Below are 17,022 nucleotides of genomic sequence, written 5' to 3'. Positions count from 1 at the left end.
TGGTTTAAGATCCAACTTTCTCGCTCTCCATCTGAATTCCAAATTCAATCATGCTATGTTCATTCATTCCAAGGGGATCCTTTACTAGGAGATTGTTTATTAATCCTGTCTCATTACACAGGACCAGATCTAAGATAGTCTGCCTCCTGGTTGGTTCCGTTACATACTGCTCAAGGAACCCGTCCCTTATGCACTCTTCCAAGGCTACCCTGACCAATTTGATTTGTCCAATCAATATGGAGATTAAAATCACCCATGATTATTGCCGTTACCTTTTTACAAGCCCCCACTATTTCTTGATTTATACTCCGGCCAACAGAGTTGCTACTGTTAGGGGGCCTATAGACTACGTCCACCAGTGACTTTTTCCCATTATTATTCCTTATCTCCATCCAAACTGTTTCAACATCCTGATCATTTGAACCAATATCTTTTCTCACTCTTGCAATGAATCCATCCTTTATCAACAGAGCTACTCCACCTCCTTTTCCTTTCTGTCTGTCCTTCCGAATTGTCAAGTACCCCTGAATATTTAGTTCCCAGTCTTAGTCAGCTTGCAACCACGTCTCTGTTATGGCTATCAGATCATACTCATTTGTAACTATTTGTGCCGACAGCTCATCTAATTTGTTACGAATGCTCCGTGCATTCAGATAAAGAGCTTCTAAATGTGTTTTCTTACCATTTTCTCGTGCTATGGCCCCAGTTTCTGATACTCAGTGCCTGATTTCGGACTTCACCGCTCGCCGATATGTCCGGTTTTCGGACAATTCCAATTTTCGGAATTTCAGATTCGGGATGTTGCACTTGTACCATGCAGTGGTAATCCAAAAAACAATGCCCTAATTAACCATTTCTACATTTGTTGTTTCTTTTAACCTTTGTCCTTCACTTAGTTTCTTTCACACACCACAATTTAATTTGTAACTGGTCTAAAACAATGCCTCACGACAAGAGCTACTGCCAACATGTGCACTTCTACACTTCAACATCCACGACCATTTTCTGAGGGACTACTAAAGCCGCTGTTAAATGTACATTTTATATAGAAAACTATCTTTTCACATTGGAGAGTTCATTTTTTGGTATGAAGATCACAAAAGGAGCAGAAAGGAAGGAAATGCAAAAATATTTATTTTCCACCATCCTCACCTTAAGAAACTAATTCTGACATTTTCAACCTACTAAATCTAATTTAATAGGAGAACCCAAAAATGATTCTGGAAAAACTTACTTTGTGTACACAGCATCACACATACACGGAAGTTAACTGTATAAACATTGTGGGAAATTAGTTCTAAATCTGAATCAAAATACTTTTGGGAGAGGGAGGGGGGAAGAAACTATTGAAATTCTCTTTCCGCCACCACCCTTCCCATCCCCGCCCCCAATGTGAATAAATAAACTAACAATGCTTCCTTTCTGATAAGAGCTATTGAGTTTTGTCAGTTAAAATCAATCTCATATAAACCCAGATGATCTATCAACTGGTCTGTATTGCACTGTATGATTATGGTGAGCTCCAGCAATTGATGTACATCAAACCCCTCCCAGCTTACTGGCAGTTTGCCAGAAATGTATAAAAATCATTCAAGCATAATATTTTTCTGGCCAAGAGCCGAAATACAGAGGGTCTTCCATGAGGCTGCATTTTTTACTGAAAGAACAGGAAAAAGAAATTCATAACCAATTCTCTTGATGAAATTCTTCCCCAAGTGTATTAGTCCCTTTAACAAGGAATACTGTTCTCAAAAGACAGAAGATTCTTTCTTAGTTAATATTAATACTATGTAAATTGAGATATTAACATTCTGAAAAGGATATTAGAGAGACAGGTGGTACATGGTCTCTCATCTGGTCGATGGGTAAAATTCCACTACAGACCATTTCCGCTTTGGTAGAGATGAAGGAAGGCATCACAAGGCCCGGGCAGTCACACAAGCATGCACCAGGCTCCACATACAATGTCTAGAAGAAAAATATTCAGTATTAGAAGTCAGCTTAAATAATTTTACAGTTGGATTCAATATTCTACTATCATATTTAATCAGAGAACTATTTAATAGCAAACACTATTACGCATCTGCATCCTCAGTTTGTGAAAAGTACTACAGGTTGGACCTCTCCAGTCCGGCACCCTTTGGACCTGACCGGTGCCAGACCAGTAAATTTTCCGGACCACGGGAGGTCACACCAACCATAGCATTGTCAGCAGTACCTGGTAAGTCTAGGTACTGCTGACAACGACCCAGCCGTGTTTTGCGCATGCGCTGCGCAGAAGCCCACTGCGCAGCATTTCTCAGGCCCAGTTTCGGCACCTCAGTCAGCCGCCATGCTCCTTGCTCCCTCTCCGTGCCGACCCGACCTCGGAGGGAACACCGTAGGCAGTGGGGAGAAGAGCTGCCACCAGGCCCAGGAGATGGGGGGTTGCGACCCCCCCCACCGCTGGGAATTATGCCAGACCAGGAATATTGCCGGACCAAAGAGTCCCTGAGTGGAGAGGTACAACATGTATTAGAAAATTATAAAAATAAATTAAAAGGAACCAGATTCATAAAGTAATCCAAAGTTGAAACATTGCCTTTCACTCTGGGACTTGGTATATACAGCCTAGACTGATGGAATGAAAGCTCAGATGGCTTAAAAGCTATTAATTGAGTGAAGACTGTATCAATTCAATTCTTTGTGGACACAAGTCCATAGTTTATAATTTCAAGTAAATTAGCAGCCATGCACAACAGCAAATCTGACGAATGAGAAAGTCATATTGGTGCATTAGGCATCTTATGAAAAATCCAAGTATAGGTCAGAGCAGGTGGAACTTTACTCTGCATTTAACTGGTGTTGCAAGTGATCTAGAACCGCTTGCTCTTGACATGGAAAAAAGTAGAAAAACTTTCTATTTGCATCCTTCACTATTGTTTTAATTATTTCACCAAACAAATTTAATAGAGTAAAACTCCAGCACTAAAGGACATCGACATAAATTACCTGAAAATGTTTTGTGTGGCCTGGAGTTGCAGAAACAGAAACTTTCTTATTTTGAAGAATAGTATTGATTGTTGAACTTTTGCCGACATTTGGATAACCCACCTATCAAACAAAACAAAACCATGATGCATACCAACAGATATACAATGTAATGACCACAGATCTATCCATTTATAGTCAACAAACATTCTCAATTTATAGCATGCATCTCCAAAATGGAAGCACATTGAAATGTATTGTCCATCAGTATTTTTAAAAATGAATAGCACAGACTTATTGGTTCCAGGAAATAGATGTTTAAAAAATATCTGGCCGTATACAAGATTGTATACATACATTGAGGTAAGTGTTTAAAAAAAGAACACATGGCCAAATGTATCAAACTTTAACATCTCATGTCGAAGATTGGCTTTAAACAAGACTGGGCAAGCATCAGAGAGTGGAATGGTGCACTCTGAAGTTTTGTATTTTTCTATTTAAAACACAGCATAAATACATTTTTGCCAACATTTGGATAGCCCATGAATGCTATATGTGAGATTTTTACTTACAAATTCACACTAATAAAGTCTGAATGGAGAGTTCAAATCAACTGAAATCAGTTTTATGTGGACAGATCCTCAAAAAATGTAAACTGTTCTTTTCATATTTTGGGACATATGGCATGCAAAACTAATTCACACAAATCAGCCAACTTCTCTTTTAGAACAATATCCTATTCCAGGATTTCATCTTATGATGGGTCTATTATATACTGTAAATAAATTAACTTTTAAAAAGGAAGTTGACTATGGACTTACAAAATCTAAAATAATTAACCTAACTTATCTCATGTTAATTTAATCCATAACTTTATGCTAAGATTTTCCCACTGGACAGTTGAAATTCTGTGCACTTTCTACCTTTGCCGTATCAGCTAACCCCAAGTCCAAATACCTGGCTTTACCAGGTTCCTATCCGCTTTCTCAATAACACACCTTCTAAAAACTGTTCCTTCAGCCACCTACCCTGGGGCAAATTCCCCTCCCCCCCCACCCCGCCCCCCCCACCCCCCCGCTGAATCATGCCCGGTTTTTCACTTTTGCCTCTCCTGGATTACAACTGTCTCCTCTTTGTTTTTCTATAGCTTGTCAGCTCTATCCCATCTTTTCTTCAAGCAACAAAATTAATTACAAAAATCAAAATACAAAATAATCTAGAATAAAAATACCAGAGGATAAATGGGAAAGAAGGAATAAAGGCACAAATAAAACATGAAATAAAAAAAGAACTCAAATAATTTTAACATAAGAATTAAGGAGCAGGAGTCAGCCTTACGGCCCTTTGACCCTTCGAGCCTCCTCTGCCATTCAATAAAATCATGGTTAATCTTCAACCTCAATTCCACTTTCCCGCCTAATCCCCCATATTCCTTGGCTCCCCTAGAACCCAAAAATCTATCTATCTCAGCCTTGAATATACTCAACAATCAGCATCCATAGCCCCTTAGAGAATTCCAAAGATTGACAACCTTCTCTGTGAAGAAATTCCTTCTCATCTCAGTCTTAAATGACCAACCCCTTATCCTGAGACGTTGCCCCCTCGTTCTAGACTCTCCAGCCAGGGGAAACAACCTCTCAGCATATACCCTGTCAATCTCTCTCAGAATCTTGTATGTTTCAATGAGATCACCTCTCATTCTTCTAAACTCCAGAGAGTATAGGCCCAATCTACTCAATCTCTCCTCCTAGGACAAACCTCTCATCCCAGGGATCAATCTAGTGAACCTTTGTTGCACCGCCTCTAAGGCAAGCAGGTTCGTCCTCAGATAAGGAGACCAAAACAGTGCACAGTACTCCAGGTGTGGTCTCACCAAAGCCCTGTACAATTGTAGTAAGACTTTACTTTTGTACTCCAATCCCCTTGCAATAAAGGCCAATATGCCATTTGCCTTCCTAATTGCTTGCTGTACCTGTATGCTATCTTTGTTTCCTGTATGAGTGAACACCAACAATTAAAGTTTCGCACCATTTAAAAAAATATTCTGTTTTTCTATTCTTCCTACTAAAGTGAATAATCTCAAATTTCCCCACATTATACTCCATCTGCTACCTTATTGCCCACTCACTTAACCTGTCTAGATGCCTTTGCAGACTCTTTGTATCCTTTTGAAAGTAAACAAAAAACATGAAATAGGACCTGCTGAAATGGCAAGCTGGATGGACTTATGACCTTTTTGTCCTACCCTGTGTTATAAGCAATAAACAGATACGAAAACACACAGGAGAGGAAAAAAATCAAAGGCACTTGGGTATTCACTCACTAAGCCCACTGTGATTTCACCATCTTTCACACGATTTCCTTTGTGCAAAGTTTTAAAAATCTCCAACAGTTCATTTCGCTGCAGCAGACGGCTCGAGTTACTGATGCATTTTTTTGTACATGGTGTTGTATTGGAGCTTGAAGCATATGGAGTCCTGTCATTATCATTGGTGCAGTCCACACAGCCATCAGTGGAGATATGATTTATATTAGTAAAACCAGTCAGGCTCTCAATATCAGGCTGGTTTATATTATTTTCCTTCTCGTCTTCTGAACAAGTCTCCCAAAATTCATCCTCTTCACAATCTTCATATTCACTGCTGTCACCTTCATCTGTGTCACAAGTAGGCCACAAGCCTTCTCCAGTATCATGAAACTGGTTGGAAGGTTCTCGTGAGCCTTCCGTTTCACCTTCACTCTCTTCACTCCTTTCTCTCTCTGGCTCTTCTCCCTAAACATTACAAAAATCAGACACATTTAGGGTGGGATATATTTCTGGTTGAGTTGTACAAAATACAGGACTGAGATTGTGACTTTTAAGAGAGATGAAACCTGTGACTATCAGAAGCTTCGCAAGTTAAATCAAGGTACACAAATATTCCAATGTCTACAAAATATTAAAATAATTGCCAGTAATATATAGCAATATTCAATTCAATATGCAGCAGCCAGAACTCTGGCATTCTTTAGAGTTGTAGCATAATCACAACTATAGATGAAAGAATTACAGGACTAAAACAAGTGAAGAACCAGGAGGAAACTGATTAGTCTCACTAAAGTAAAACAATTCTAATGCATTCAAAATGGACAGTGGAAAATTATGCTGTGACTTTTTATGTTTATATAATTAATTCTAATTCCCGCCCCCCCCCCCTTTCTTGCCTCCTTAATTTTTAAACCCTCCTTTTCCTTTACTATAATTGTGGGTGGGCTGGCAGGCAGCTGTTCAGAGAGCTTTATCAATATGGGTGTACTGAATCATCCACCCTCAAGTGTGCTTATTCACAACTGTGAAGTCACTTTCCATTGCTTATGAGAAAGGCCCTTGCCCAGACTGCCTGATTGGGATTCGCAAACCACTGTAGGTGAAGTGGAGAGCAAAAAAAAGCATGCATAAGAAAGTCCAGATCATATCACTCCATAGGAAGCATTTAATGCAATGTTTTAAGAATAAATCTGTCTGCATAATGCATGCACGAGTCTCTGTCTAAAATCTCTAAAATTATAAAAAAATGGTCGCATCTGAAAATTAATAAGATGCATGCCTGACTTTGCAAGGACTTCACAGAAACAGATCTTGGACATAGTTGCAGGTGCTGATTGATCTGGTCTCACTACCTTCTAAAAATATACTGACAGGAAATTGGTTTATGGGTAGAAAGCAACCTGTTAAAGAAGTTATGACAGGAGGGAGGGAGAAAGAAGGTATGAGGTGCCGTAGGTATCAATGCTGGAATTCCCAATATTTCTTAAATAGATCAATGACTTGGGTTCAAAAACCCATTGCAAATAGATCAAATTTGCAGCTGATATCAAACTTGGAGAGGCAGTGGATTTGGAGGAGGCTGCACAGAATTACAAAATGAGTTAGATAAAATATAAGTGGACAAAAGAATAGCATATGAAATTTAATATGGGTAAAGGTAAAGTACTGAAGATAGGAAAGTTAGGGAGTTATTTGGGGGAAAGCATGAAAAAAAGGTGCTAAGTCTAAAGAGTGCTAATAAGACGTGCCTGTTTGAAATAGAAAATGCTGGAAATACTCAGGTCAAGCAGCATTTGTGGAGAGAGAAACAGAATTAACATTTCAGGTCGATGACCTTTTGTCAGAACTGGAAAAAGTTAGAGATGTAACAGGTTTTTAAGCAAGTGTAGGGGCAGGGAAAGGGTGGAGGGGAGGAAAGAACATAAGGCAAGGTCTGTGATAGGGTGGAAGGCAGAAGAGACAAAAGGGATAATGGTGCAAGGCAAAAGGAGATGGCAATGGGACAAGTTAAGAAACAAAAGATGAGTTTAGATAGGGTGTAAATGGAGATGGCAGAATCATCAACAGCTGCTGTAGGAAAGAGAAAAAAAACAGAAAAAAAGAAAAATAGGAGAGGTTATGGTGCGAAATTGTTGAACTCGATGTTGAGTTCAGATGGCTGTAAAGTGCCTAAACGAAAGACGAGGTGCTGTTCCTCGAGTTCACAGTGAGCTTCATTGGAATAGTGTAAGAGGCCGAGGACGGAGAGATCAGAGTTGGAGTGGAGCGGAGAATTAAAGTGACAGGCGACCGGAGGCTCGGGGTCACGCTTACGGACAAAATGGAGGCGTTCTGCAAAGCGGTCACCCAATCTGCGTTTGGTCTCCCGAATGTAGAGGAGACCACATCGTAAACAGCGAATACAGCATAATAAATTGAAAGATGTATAAGTAAATCGCTGTTTCACCTGGAAGGAGTGTTTGAGGTTCTGGACAGTGGGAAGGAAGGAGGTAAATGGGCAGGTGTTGCATCTCATGTGCTTGCACGGGAAGGTGCCGTGGGAAGGGGAGGGGGTGACTTGAGTGAACCAGGGTGTCGCGAAGGGAGCATTCCCTTCGGATTGCTGAAAGGAGAGGGGAGGGAAAGATGTGCCTGGTGGTGCGATTACGCTGGAGTTGCCGAGAATGACTCCACTCACTTCCGTTTCCGGCTGTCTCCCTGAACAAGTTCAGCCAGGTGGAGGAGTGTGGTGGTGAATGGGGACGGTTCTAACATTGAACAACTTCTCCTTTGACGCCACTCATTTCCTCCAAATTAAAAGGTGTTGCTATGGGAACCCGCACGGGTCCTAGCTACGCCTGTCTTTTCGTGGGATATGTGGAACATTCTTTGTTCCAGTCCTACTCGGGTCCCCTTCCTCATCTCTTTTTCCAGTACATTGATGACTGTATCGGTGTTGTTTCCTGCTGTCGTCCTGAACTAGAAAATTTCATTCACTTTGCTTCCAATTCTCACCCCTCCCTCACCTTCACATGGCCCATCTCCAATTCTTCCCTTCCCTTCCTTGACTTCTCTGTCTCCATTTCTGTGGATAGGCTATTAATAAACATTCACTATAAGCCCTCCAACTCCCACATCTACCTGGACTACACTTCCTCCCACCCCGCTTCCTGTAAGGACTCCATTCAATTCTTCCAGTTTCCCCGTCTGTCGCATCTGTTCTGACGACACCATCTTCAGTACTAATGCTTCCGATATGTCTCCCTTTTTCCTCAACCGAAGATTGCCCTCTACTGTTGGCTGCTTACGATTTGGGGAGACCAAACGCAGATTGGATGACCGCTTTGCAGAACACCTCCATTCCGTCCTACCAATGGTTGACATGACCAGTGACCATGTCCATTCTATTTCCCGCATTTTTGCTCTCACCGCTTCCCCTCCTTCCCAAAACCACGATAGGATTTCCCTTGACCTCACCGTTACCCCACCAGCCTCCATGTTCAATGGATCCTCCATTTCCGCCACCTCCAGTGAGATCTCACCACCAAACACATCTTTCCGTCCCCTCTCAGCATTCTGAAGGGACCGCTCCCTTCGCGATACCCTGGTCCACTTCTCAATCACCCCCCGGCAACCCCTCTCCTTCCCACGGCACCTTCCCATGCAAGTGCAGGAGATGCAATACCTGCCCTTTTATCTCCTCCCTTCCCACTGACCAGGGACCCAAACACTCCTTCCAGGTGAAACAGCAATTTACTTGTACTTCTTTCAATTTAGTATACTGTATTCACTTGCTCACAATGTGGTCTCTACATTGAGGAGACCAAGCGCAGATTGGGTGACCGCTTTGCAGAACAACTCCATTCACACCCGAAGAGTGACCCAGCGCTTCCGGTCACCTGTCATTTTAATTCTCCGCTCCATTTCCACTCTGATCTCTCCATCCTCGGCATCTTACACTGTTCCAATGGAGGTCAACGTAAGCTCGACAAACAGCACCTCATCTTTTATTTAGGCACTTTACAGCCTTCTGAACTCAACATTAAGTTCAACAATTTCAAACTATAACTTCTGCCCCTGTGTTTTTTTTCTTTTTTACTGTTTTTTCTCTTTCCGACAGTAGTTGTTGATTCGGCTATATCCATTTATACCCTATCTAAACTCATCTTTTGTTTCTTAACTTGTCCCATTACCATTTCCTTTTTCCTTGCACCATCATCCCTTTTGTCTCTTCTGCCTTCTACCCGATCACAGACCTTGCCTTTTGTTCTTTCCTCCCCTCCACCCTTTCCCTGCCCCGACACTAGTTTAAAAACCTGTTACATCTCTAACTTATTCCAATTCTGACAAAGGGTCGTCGACCTGAAATGTTAACTCTGATTCTCTCTCCACAGATGCTGCCTATCCTGTTGAGTATTTCCAGCATTTTCTATTTTTATTTCAGATTCCAGCATCCGCAGTATTTTGCTTTTATATGCCTGTTTGAAAGTCTGGTTTTAGCCTGCAATTTTTGGGCCAATTAATGGTTACCATGATTTAAACGTGCCTGGAGGCACTAAAACGGACACCTGCACATTGAGCACTCATGCGCAGATTAGGAGCAATTTTCCTGGAGCAGTATTTGTAGTCTTCACTCAGCCACTTCTACTGAAGGTGTGGAGTGTGCTGCCCGATGCACAATAACGTTTCAGGATGGCTCAGGGACCGAGAGAGAGGGTGCACAGTTTCTCGGACGTGGCACTGATGGAGGAGGCATGTCCTGTACCCGTAGGGGGGCAGGGGAAGAAAAAGGCTGCCACAGAGGAAGCTAATGCCAGAGTGGCGAAGCTAGCCAGTTCCATCCAGCGACCTGTGCAGTCTCTGATGACTGAGGTTGCAGCTTCGACTGCAATCATTGCAGTTGACATGGAAAGCCAAACAGCTTGCATGGAATGACAAAGTGCTGCAATGGAAGCCCAAACAGCTTCCGTTGCACTACTTGCATCTTCCATGGAATGAAAAAGTGCTGCAATGGAAGCTCAGGCAGCTCTTCAGTTGAAAAGGTTTTGCAGAGTTTCTCAGTTGCCCCTAGATTGGTCTTCCAGGATATCAATGGGCTGGTTGAACAGCCGCCCCGAGGTAGTGGCATGGGAATCATGGAGCAGGAACCTACTGGCCTCTCTCTGGATAGCAACATTCCTGCTTCCTTTCCCCGGCACGCCACGCTTGCAGTTGCCAGTCAGCCAGGCAGCCCAGACTGCTGAAGCCTACGTTGAAATGGTATCGTCTGAGGCTGGGCAATCATGGCCTACAGTCTCTCGAGGGCTTCCCAGGATGATATCAGAACTCCCCTCTTCAGAATCTCAGCAGCCATCCGCCAAGCTCACTTTTAAATGAAAGCACTTTTTAAAGTGCTGTATCTGAACAACACTAAAGTCACTATCACCACTAGAACCATAACAATGGATTATTTACAGGCATAGCTAAACAATCTCTGAAATGTCTACCAGAAACCAGCTATTCTTTCATCAGTGGGCTAAATTGGAAAACAGTGAAAAGTACTGTTTTAAAAAAAAAAAGACAACTTTGCATATTACAAAACATATTACTCAAATATTGATATATGATTGGAATAATCTACTAGATAGAATAGAAGAAAAACATTGGATTGTCAATATAGTTGGAGGCTGTGATAGGAGAGTTCAGGTACTAGAGGGATGACATTTGATGAGCGAAATGCCCTTTACTCATTGCTGACTTTCCTTATGTTCCTATTTCTAACAACTTAAAAAAAAAACTTTCATTAATTGCATACCTTTGCTTCAGCATCTAGTCTTTTTCCTTCTGCAGTGGCTGACCAGAAAATGACCTGCATACCTTCCTTGGTGAAATACCTTGCCCAAGCTCGCCGCTGCTCACGTGTCAGCAGATCAGCTTTATTCAGGAGGATCACGTTCTCTTTATCCTTCTGGACCTCCTTCACATAGCACTCCTAAGAAATGGACAACAGAAGATTTGACGAAAAAGTTAAATTAACAAAATTAAAACAGGATGCATTGAGAAAGTTCAACAAATTCAAGGATGAATAGCACTACTGTGTTCTTTTTTAAAAATACTACTTAATATACTGTGGTGTTCATGGGTAATATATATATATTTTAAATTGCACAGGTCGATCTACTTGTCTTCACTGACTAATTCTTTCTCGTTCCCTCTCCCGAGGTTTTCTCTTCCACTCTTATGTCTCACATTTCCTATACGCCTCTTACATTTTTCATCTGTTCATCTTGGTTTGTCTAAACAGAGTGCAAGTAAAATATTCTGTATCTTGCAGACACAATAGTTTTTGAGTCTGTAGTCAAATATTATAACTTGCTGATCCAGTTAAAGGTTGAAGCCAGTACTGCATGGGGTCAGAAAAAGGGGTTGAAGCCTGGATCAAGCCAGCTGCTGGAGGTGCAGACTAAGGCTGGGGCACCAGCAGGCTTGAGGGACAGCTGAGGAGAGAGACTAAGGCCCCAAGTTTCCCCAACCCCTTTTTCCAGCGCACTTACCCGTGGTGCGCCGACTTTCTACTCCAAAAACGGCACCAAAAATGTAGCTGCTGATTCTCCCCTCTCCGTGGACTGTCCTAGGGTCTGGCGCGGCGTGGCAATCACAGTAGGGGGCGGAGCTACAACTCTGCACCAAAAACAGTAACGGCAGTTGTGCACATGCACAGTAGCTCCTCGCCCTCCCAGCGCACCCCGATACTCGCCGCCCCTATCCCGGGCCGAGTGGCCTGCTGCACAGGCCAGCCGCTGCCTTCCCGCCCAGTGTCTCTCTTCCCCCCACCCTCTGTGTCTCAGTTTAATATACAAACTAGTTAATGTAACACTTTGGTAAAAGGAACATTTGTTCAATCACATGCTTTCACATGAAAACATAGCAATTTCTAGGTTCCGTTTTGGCTAAGATTGCTACTACAAAGTAGACCAACATATTTATTTCTATTTATATTGTTCAACAAGAATGAATTGACCCACTACTTTAGTTAGATTTTGCAGTGCCTCATGCTAGTGTCATATAGTAGAGACAAAAGAAAGCCATAAATGCTGGAGCACCATCACCACTTTCTCAAGGTAACCAGCCCGGAGGGATCTCCTGCTGCTTGTTGCGAGCCTCCTGCCCCTAGCCCTGGCCAAAGGGCTTGCCAGTGCGTGCTGCAGTTGGCGAGGTAGGACTTTTTATTTTTTAGTAATTGATTTATTTTTTAATTTATTATTGATGATGTTTTTTATGCCTCTTTAATGTTGTTGTGAAGAAGTTTAGTGCTTTGCAAAATCCTCTCACTCTTCTTTCCCCCCCCCTCCCCCTCCCACCACCTCTGGCTATCTGTGCTGATTTCTTAATTCATCGCAAGGTTTTTCTGTGCGGACACAAGTGGCCACATACGCTGGCCTAAGTTACTTTGGAGTAACTTTTAGCTGGCTAAATTTGCTTAAATGGCCAAAACAGGCGTAAGTAGCTGGTAACACCCCTTTTTGAAAAAAAAACAAAACTAAAAAACAAAACTTACACTGGAGCAAATTAAATGGGGAGAATTGCGATTTTTAAGTTACTCCAAAAAAAAACAGAGCAACTCCTGGGGAAACTTAGGTCCTATGTGTGAAGTGGCTGGAGCTAAAAGCAGGGAGCAATTGTCAAAGCAGCTGTATGGAATGTGATCTATAAATGTAACTTCTTGTTTGTTAATCGTTGCACTGGGCCAGAAGAGAGCTGGGGTTGTCACAGATCAGCAGAGACAGCTGAAGATGGAGCTGAAAGGAGCAACTGGCGTGCAAGTTGTATGGAATGCGATTTGTGAATAAAACTGATTTGGAATGCGAGTGGTGAGACAATCAAAGCAGAAAGTAAGCAATGAGAAAGTAAGAGTACAGAAATTTTAAAAATGCATAGATTTAATGTACCAAAGCTGTTGCAAGTACCAATAAGATATGGCATTCCGATTGAGTAAAGTTATCTATCACCAGCTTTACAATAATGCATCACTTTAAAGTATTTTAAAGCATATTTTACATGGGAAGATTACCAAGTGTACAGTCTTCAGACCCTACTGCGTCATTAGGACAATTGCACTGTTTAGTCTCAATTTGAAACAATACCTGCATTTTAGAATGAGATGATTATTGGCAAAAGAAAATTCAAATCAAATTTTTACTTACCAAGTCTTCACACCGGAAAAGCAGTGGGTTTCTAGCATCAACAATCTGAATAATAATATCACTGCAAAACAAAATAAAGAACCAAGTGGTGCAACTTTTATACACTAACAATTTAAAATTAAAAGTGAAATGGCCTAACCTTTCATTAAGTTTTTAGTACAACCAGTACAAAACTAATTAAAACTTACAAGATACACAGCTGTACTCAATTATGTAACATATCAACCTCCAAGTCTGCAACCACACTTAACACCAACCAGCTTTACCTATATATCTTTATACAGTGATCTTCTGTAATAAACTCTGATATTACCTGCACAATACCTACCTCTATTGTCACACAATGAGTTCTCAGTCTCAGCTGAGCAGTCCGGAGAAGGTGCCAAGTAGAGGCCAGGTGCTCCACAAGAGGGAGTACACAATGCCACTGAGAGGTTTCCATGCTGCATATTGTATCATTATTGTACAAGTTGCAGAGCAGCGTTGGAACAGTTGAGAATGGTGCACAATACAAGAAATAAAATGAACTTTAAATTTAATAAGGTAGCTCAATAAAACCCTGTGTATTCTGGGGTAAGGGGAGGAAGAATGTCCAAGGTGTACTAGGACAGTTTTCTAAATCCAACAGAACCCATATTCTCCCAACAACAAAGTAAGGATTGCTACACAACAATAAATATATTTCAGTGACTGCCAAATTTGACAGAATTCACAACTCAAGAACTATTTGGTATAAGTTCTAAAAATACATTCAAACCAAGCATCTATTCATCTATGTAAATCCAAATATTCTGCTCAGAATTCTGAGTTTTTGAGAGCGAACGATATGGCTACTGGATGTGAATAGCAAAAGAACAGCTCTGGGTGGCAACTTCAAGGGATGTAGCTTCTACATACCATACCTTCTTTCAATCACTCGCCACAGTTGACGCCAAAAGTCCAGATTCCTTTCAAACGGTGTTAGGATCAGGTTCCGTTCCTCTTCCAGCCTGGACACAGATCAAAAATTGTAAGCCGGTGAATTTTAAGCATCGTTAAAAAAAAAAGTTCAAAAAGTATATTGTTCTTTTAAGATTTAATGCAAGATAAATGTATTTTCCCACAAATGTAATGCGCATATTATCAATAAAACATTTATGCCACTGAAGCATTACAAGGTGGTTTTCTACATTTAAATGTGAAGAAATCTGGAAGTTTATTCACCATAGTGATCCCTATATAGGAAGAATTTCATAGCTACTACTTGCAGCTTGAGGGCAACACAGCAACTTTCATGTTGTTAACATTAGTGTGCCAGATCACAGAGAGGGTAACAGCACAGTAAAAGGGACAGAGACCTGCAAGACTAGGTCTCTACTTCTTCGTAGATGAATTGCATTTCTGGCGGGCCAAGTGCAGGAAACTTGCACCTGAAATAGGTTTGACACTATTTTTGTACAGGTTGAACCTTTCTTATACGGCATCCTCATGACCTAGCCTGTGCCAGATAAGGGATTTTGCCAGACATGGGGAGGTCACGTTAAATTGGATGGTACAGGTACTGAGAAAGGGGATATCGGGGCTGGCTGTCTTGGGGCTGGGAGTGTAGCAGAGAGATTGTGGGGGGTGGGGGGCCGAGAAAGGCGGTGGATCGCAGGGTCAGGCCAGCGATTGAGGGAGTCAGCAGCGAGGAAGGATTTCAATTTGTTCATGTCGGAGCGGCCGGAAATGGTGCCGGATAAGGGAAGTTCAACCTGTACTTTATTTTTTGTTTTGGAGAGATTTTTGGAAGAGGATGAAGGATGCCAAGCTATACCAGAGGTGTTCTGTGCCCACTCACTAGTACCCTAACACTCAATTATGCCATTTCTCCAGGGTTTCCTCCATCTCCTGCCAAAATTACAGTGAGAGATTCAGAGAATCCTAGCAGAAATTCCAGGCGTACATCTATAGAGAGGAAGGGGCACATATTTTTCGGTTTACAATTTCAAGGAGTCTGATTTGAACTTAATCATCATATAAAGTCATCAAAACCTAACAGGTCTCCAGTTCCACCTCCCTATTGCATTCCATGGTCATGTGAAGGTGACGTCATTAAACTTTCTACTTTGACACTGAATCTGACACTGAACTAAAATTGAATGAAGGCAACAGGACACTTCCCAGTGATTCAGTCACCCTCTCATGGGCTTCAAAAATTTCGATCTGAGGAGGAGCAGGACCGTTCTTCAATTTTCAAGTTTAAGTAAATTTTATACACAAAATTAGTATTTAACTTAGTGAAAATGGTAACCAGACACTGAGCACATCAGCTGAATTATAAGTAGTATAATCCGCAACACTCACTGAGCCAGCTGTCGTCTCCATTCCAAGAAGCTTTCCCTTTCTGCCTGTTGCAATTCTTCAGCTGCTGTATTCTCATCCCAGTAAGGTCTGCATACAAGCAATCAATTGAGAAAAGATCAGAACGGAACTTCAACAATTTTTAACTTTCCCAACAGTATTGCATTATTTAATCAGTCGATTTTGTAAAACTCTACTCAATAGGGCTGATTCTACAATCAGGTACTCCAAAGTTGGGAAATCGTTCGACTGCAGGCATTGATGTTCCATGGGAGCCAATATAGGTCAGCGAGGACAGAGTTGATAGGGGAGCAGGACTTGGTACGGGATAGGATACGGGCAGCAGAGTTTGAGATGATCTCAAGTTTACAGAGAGGAGAGGGTGGGAGGCCAACCAGAAAGCATTGGAAAAGCTGGGTCTTGAAATGCCAAAGGGATGGATGAGGGTTTCAGCAGTAGACGGGCTGAAGTAGGGGTGGAGACAGGTGACATTATGTAGGTGGAAGTAGGCGGTGTTCATGATAGAGATGATATTGGTCAGACTGGAGGAAATTGTGACTCATCCAAAACTGGACGGGTGACATCCAGTTTAACACCAGAGGCAGCGGAGAGGGGTGGAGGAGGTACAACTGGGTGTCATCTGCAGACACGTGGAAGCTGATCCTAGGTCTGCAGATTATATTGTCAAGGGGAAGCATGTAGATGAGGAAGAGAATGGGCCCCAGAATAGATCATTGGGGAATCTGAAGGAGTGGGAAAAATGAGCCATTGCTGATTTGAAATTTAAATGTGTAATAAAATTAATTTTAAATTTGACTTAACATTTCCTGTCCAATGGAACAAAAGTATATTGGACGTAAAGACTGCATTTCAGTTAACATCAAAATCGTTTTAAGCGTTTTATAATACATAGGTTTATATTTGTATTCCTCAAATTAGTTACAAAAGCTTATAAACTGCATCATTTGTATTAAAGCAGAATCAATATTTCGACTATCAAATGTACAATATTTTGCAAAATCAAAAGCTGGAAAATCACAAGGAAATTTTTTTTAAATAAAAACATACTGAAGAATTATTGATGTTTTTAAAATACATTACCAAGGGCCCAACGGAAGCAATTGTTACTTACACAAGTGAACATAACCTCAAAATGAGGGCTGTATCCACTATTGAAAACACCAGCTCATAAAATAATTGTAAAAATACTGAAACATTATGGATCTTTCAGACAATAGAACAAGTTACTTTAGGCTCATT

At 41.5% G+C, this 17,022-nt stretch overlaps 1 protein-coding gene across 1 annotated transcript in view; it reads right to left on the bottom strand.

The window, feature by feature from the left end:
- The window catches only part of lsg1 (large 60S subunit nuclear export GTPase 1), a 53,025-nt gene that overhangs the window by 18,770 nt on the left and 17,233 nt on the right, over positions 1-17,022 (bottom strand). Inside the window, exons 4-10 of the mRNA XM_070883470.1 lie at positions 15,766-15,852; positions 14,343-14,429; positions 13,441-13,501; positions 11,052-11,228; positions 5,294-5,743; positions 2,992-3,093; positions 1,825-1,968 (exon numbers count right to left, since the gene is read on the bottom strand). Of these exons, the coding sequence (XP_070739571.1) occupies positions 1,825-1,968; positions 2,992-3,093; positions 5,294-5,743; positions 11,052-11,228; positions 13,441-13,501; positions 14,343-14,429; positions 15,766-15,852 (1,108 nt within the window). The remainder of the gene's footprint in view (positions 1-1,824; positions 1,969-2,991; positions 3,094-5,293; positions 5,744-11,051; positions 11,229-13,440; positions 13,502-14,342; positions 14,430-15,765; positions 15,853-17,022) is intronic.

This window comes from Pristiophorus japonicus, chromosome 6 (assembly GCF_044704955.1).
Source record: "Pristiophorus japonicus isolate sPriJap1 chromosome 6, sPriJap1.hap1, whole genome shotgun sequence".
Classification (NCBI taxonomy): Eukaryota; Metazoa; Chordata; class Chondrichthyes; family Pristiophoridae; genus Pristiophorus; species Pristiophorus japonicus.
The sequence above is the reverse complement of the archived record's forward strand: the minus strand, read 5'-3'. Positions and strand labels throughout refer to the sequence as shown.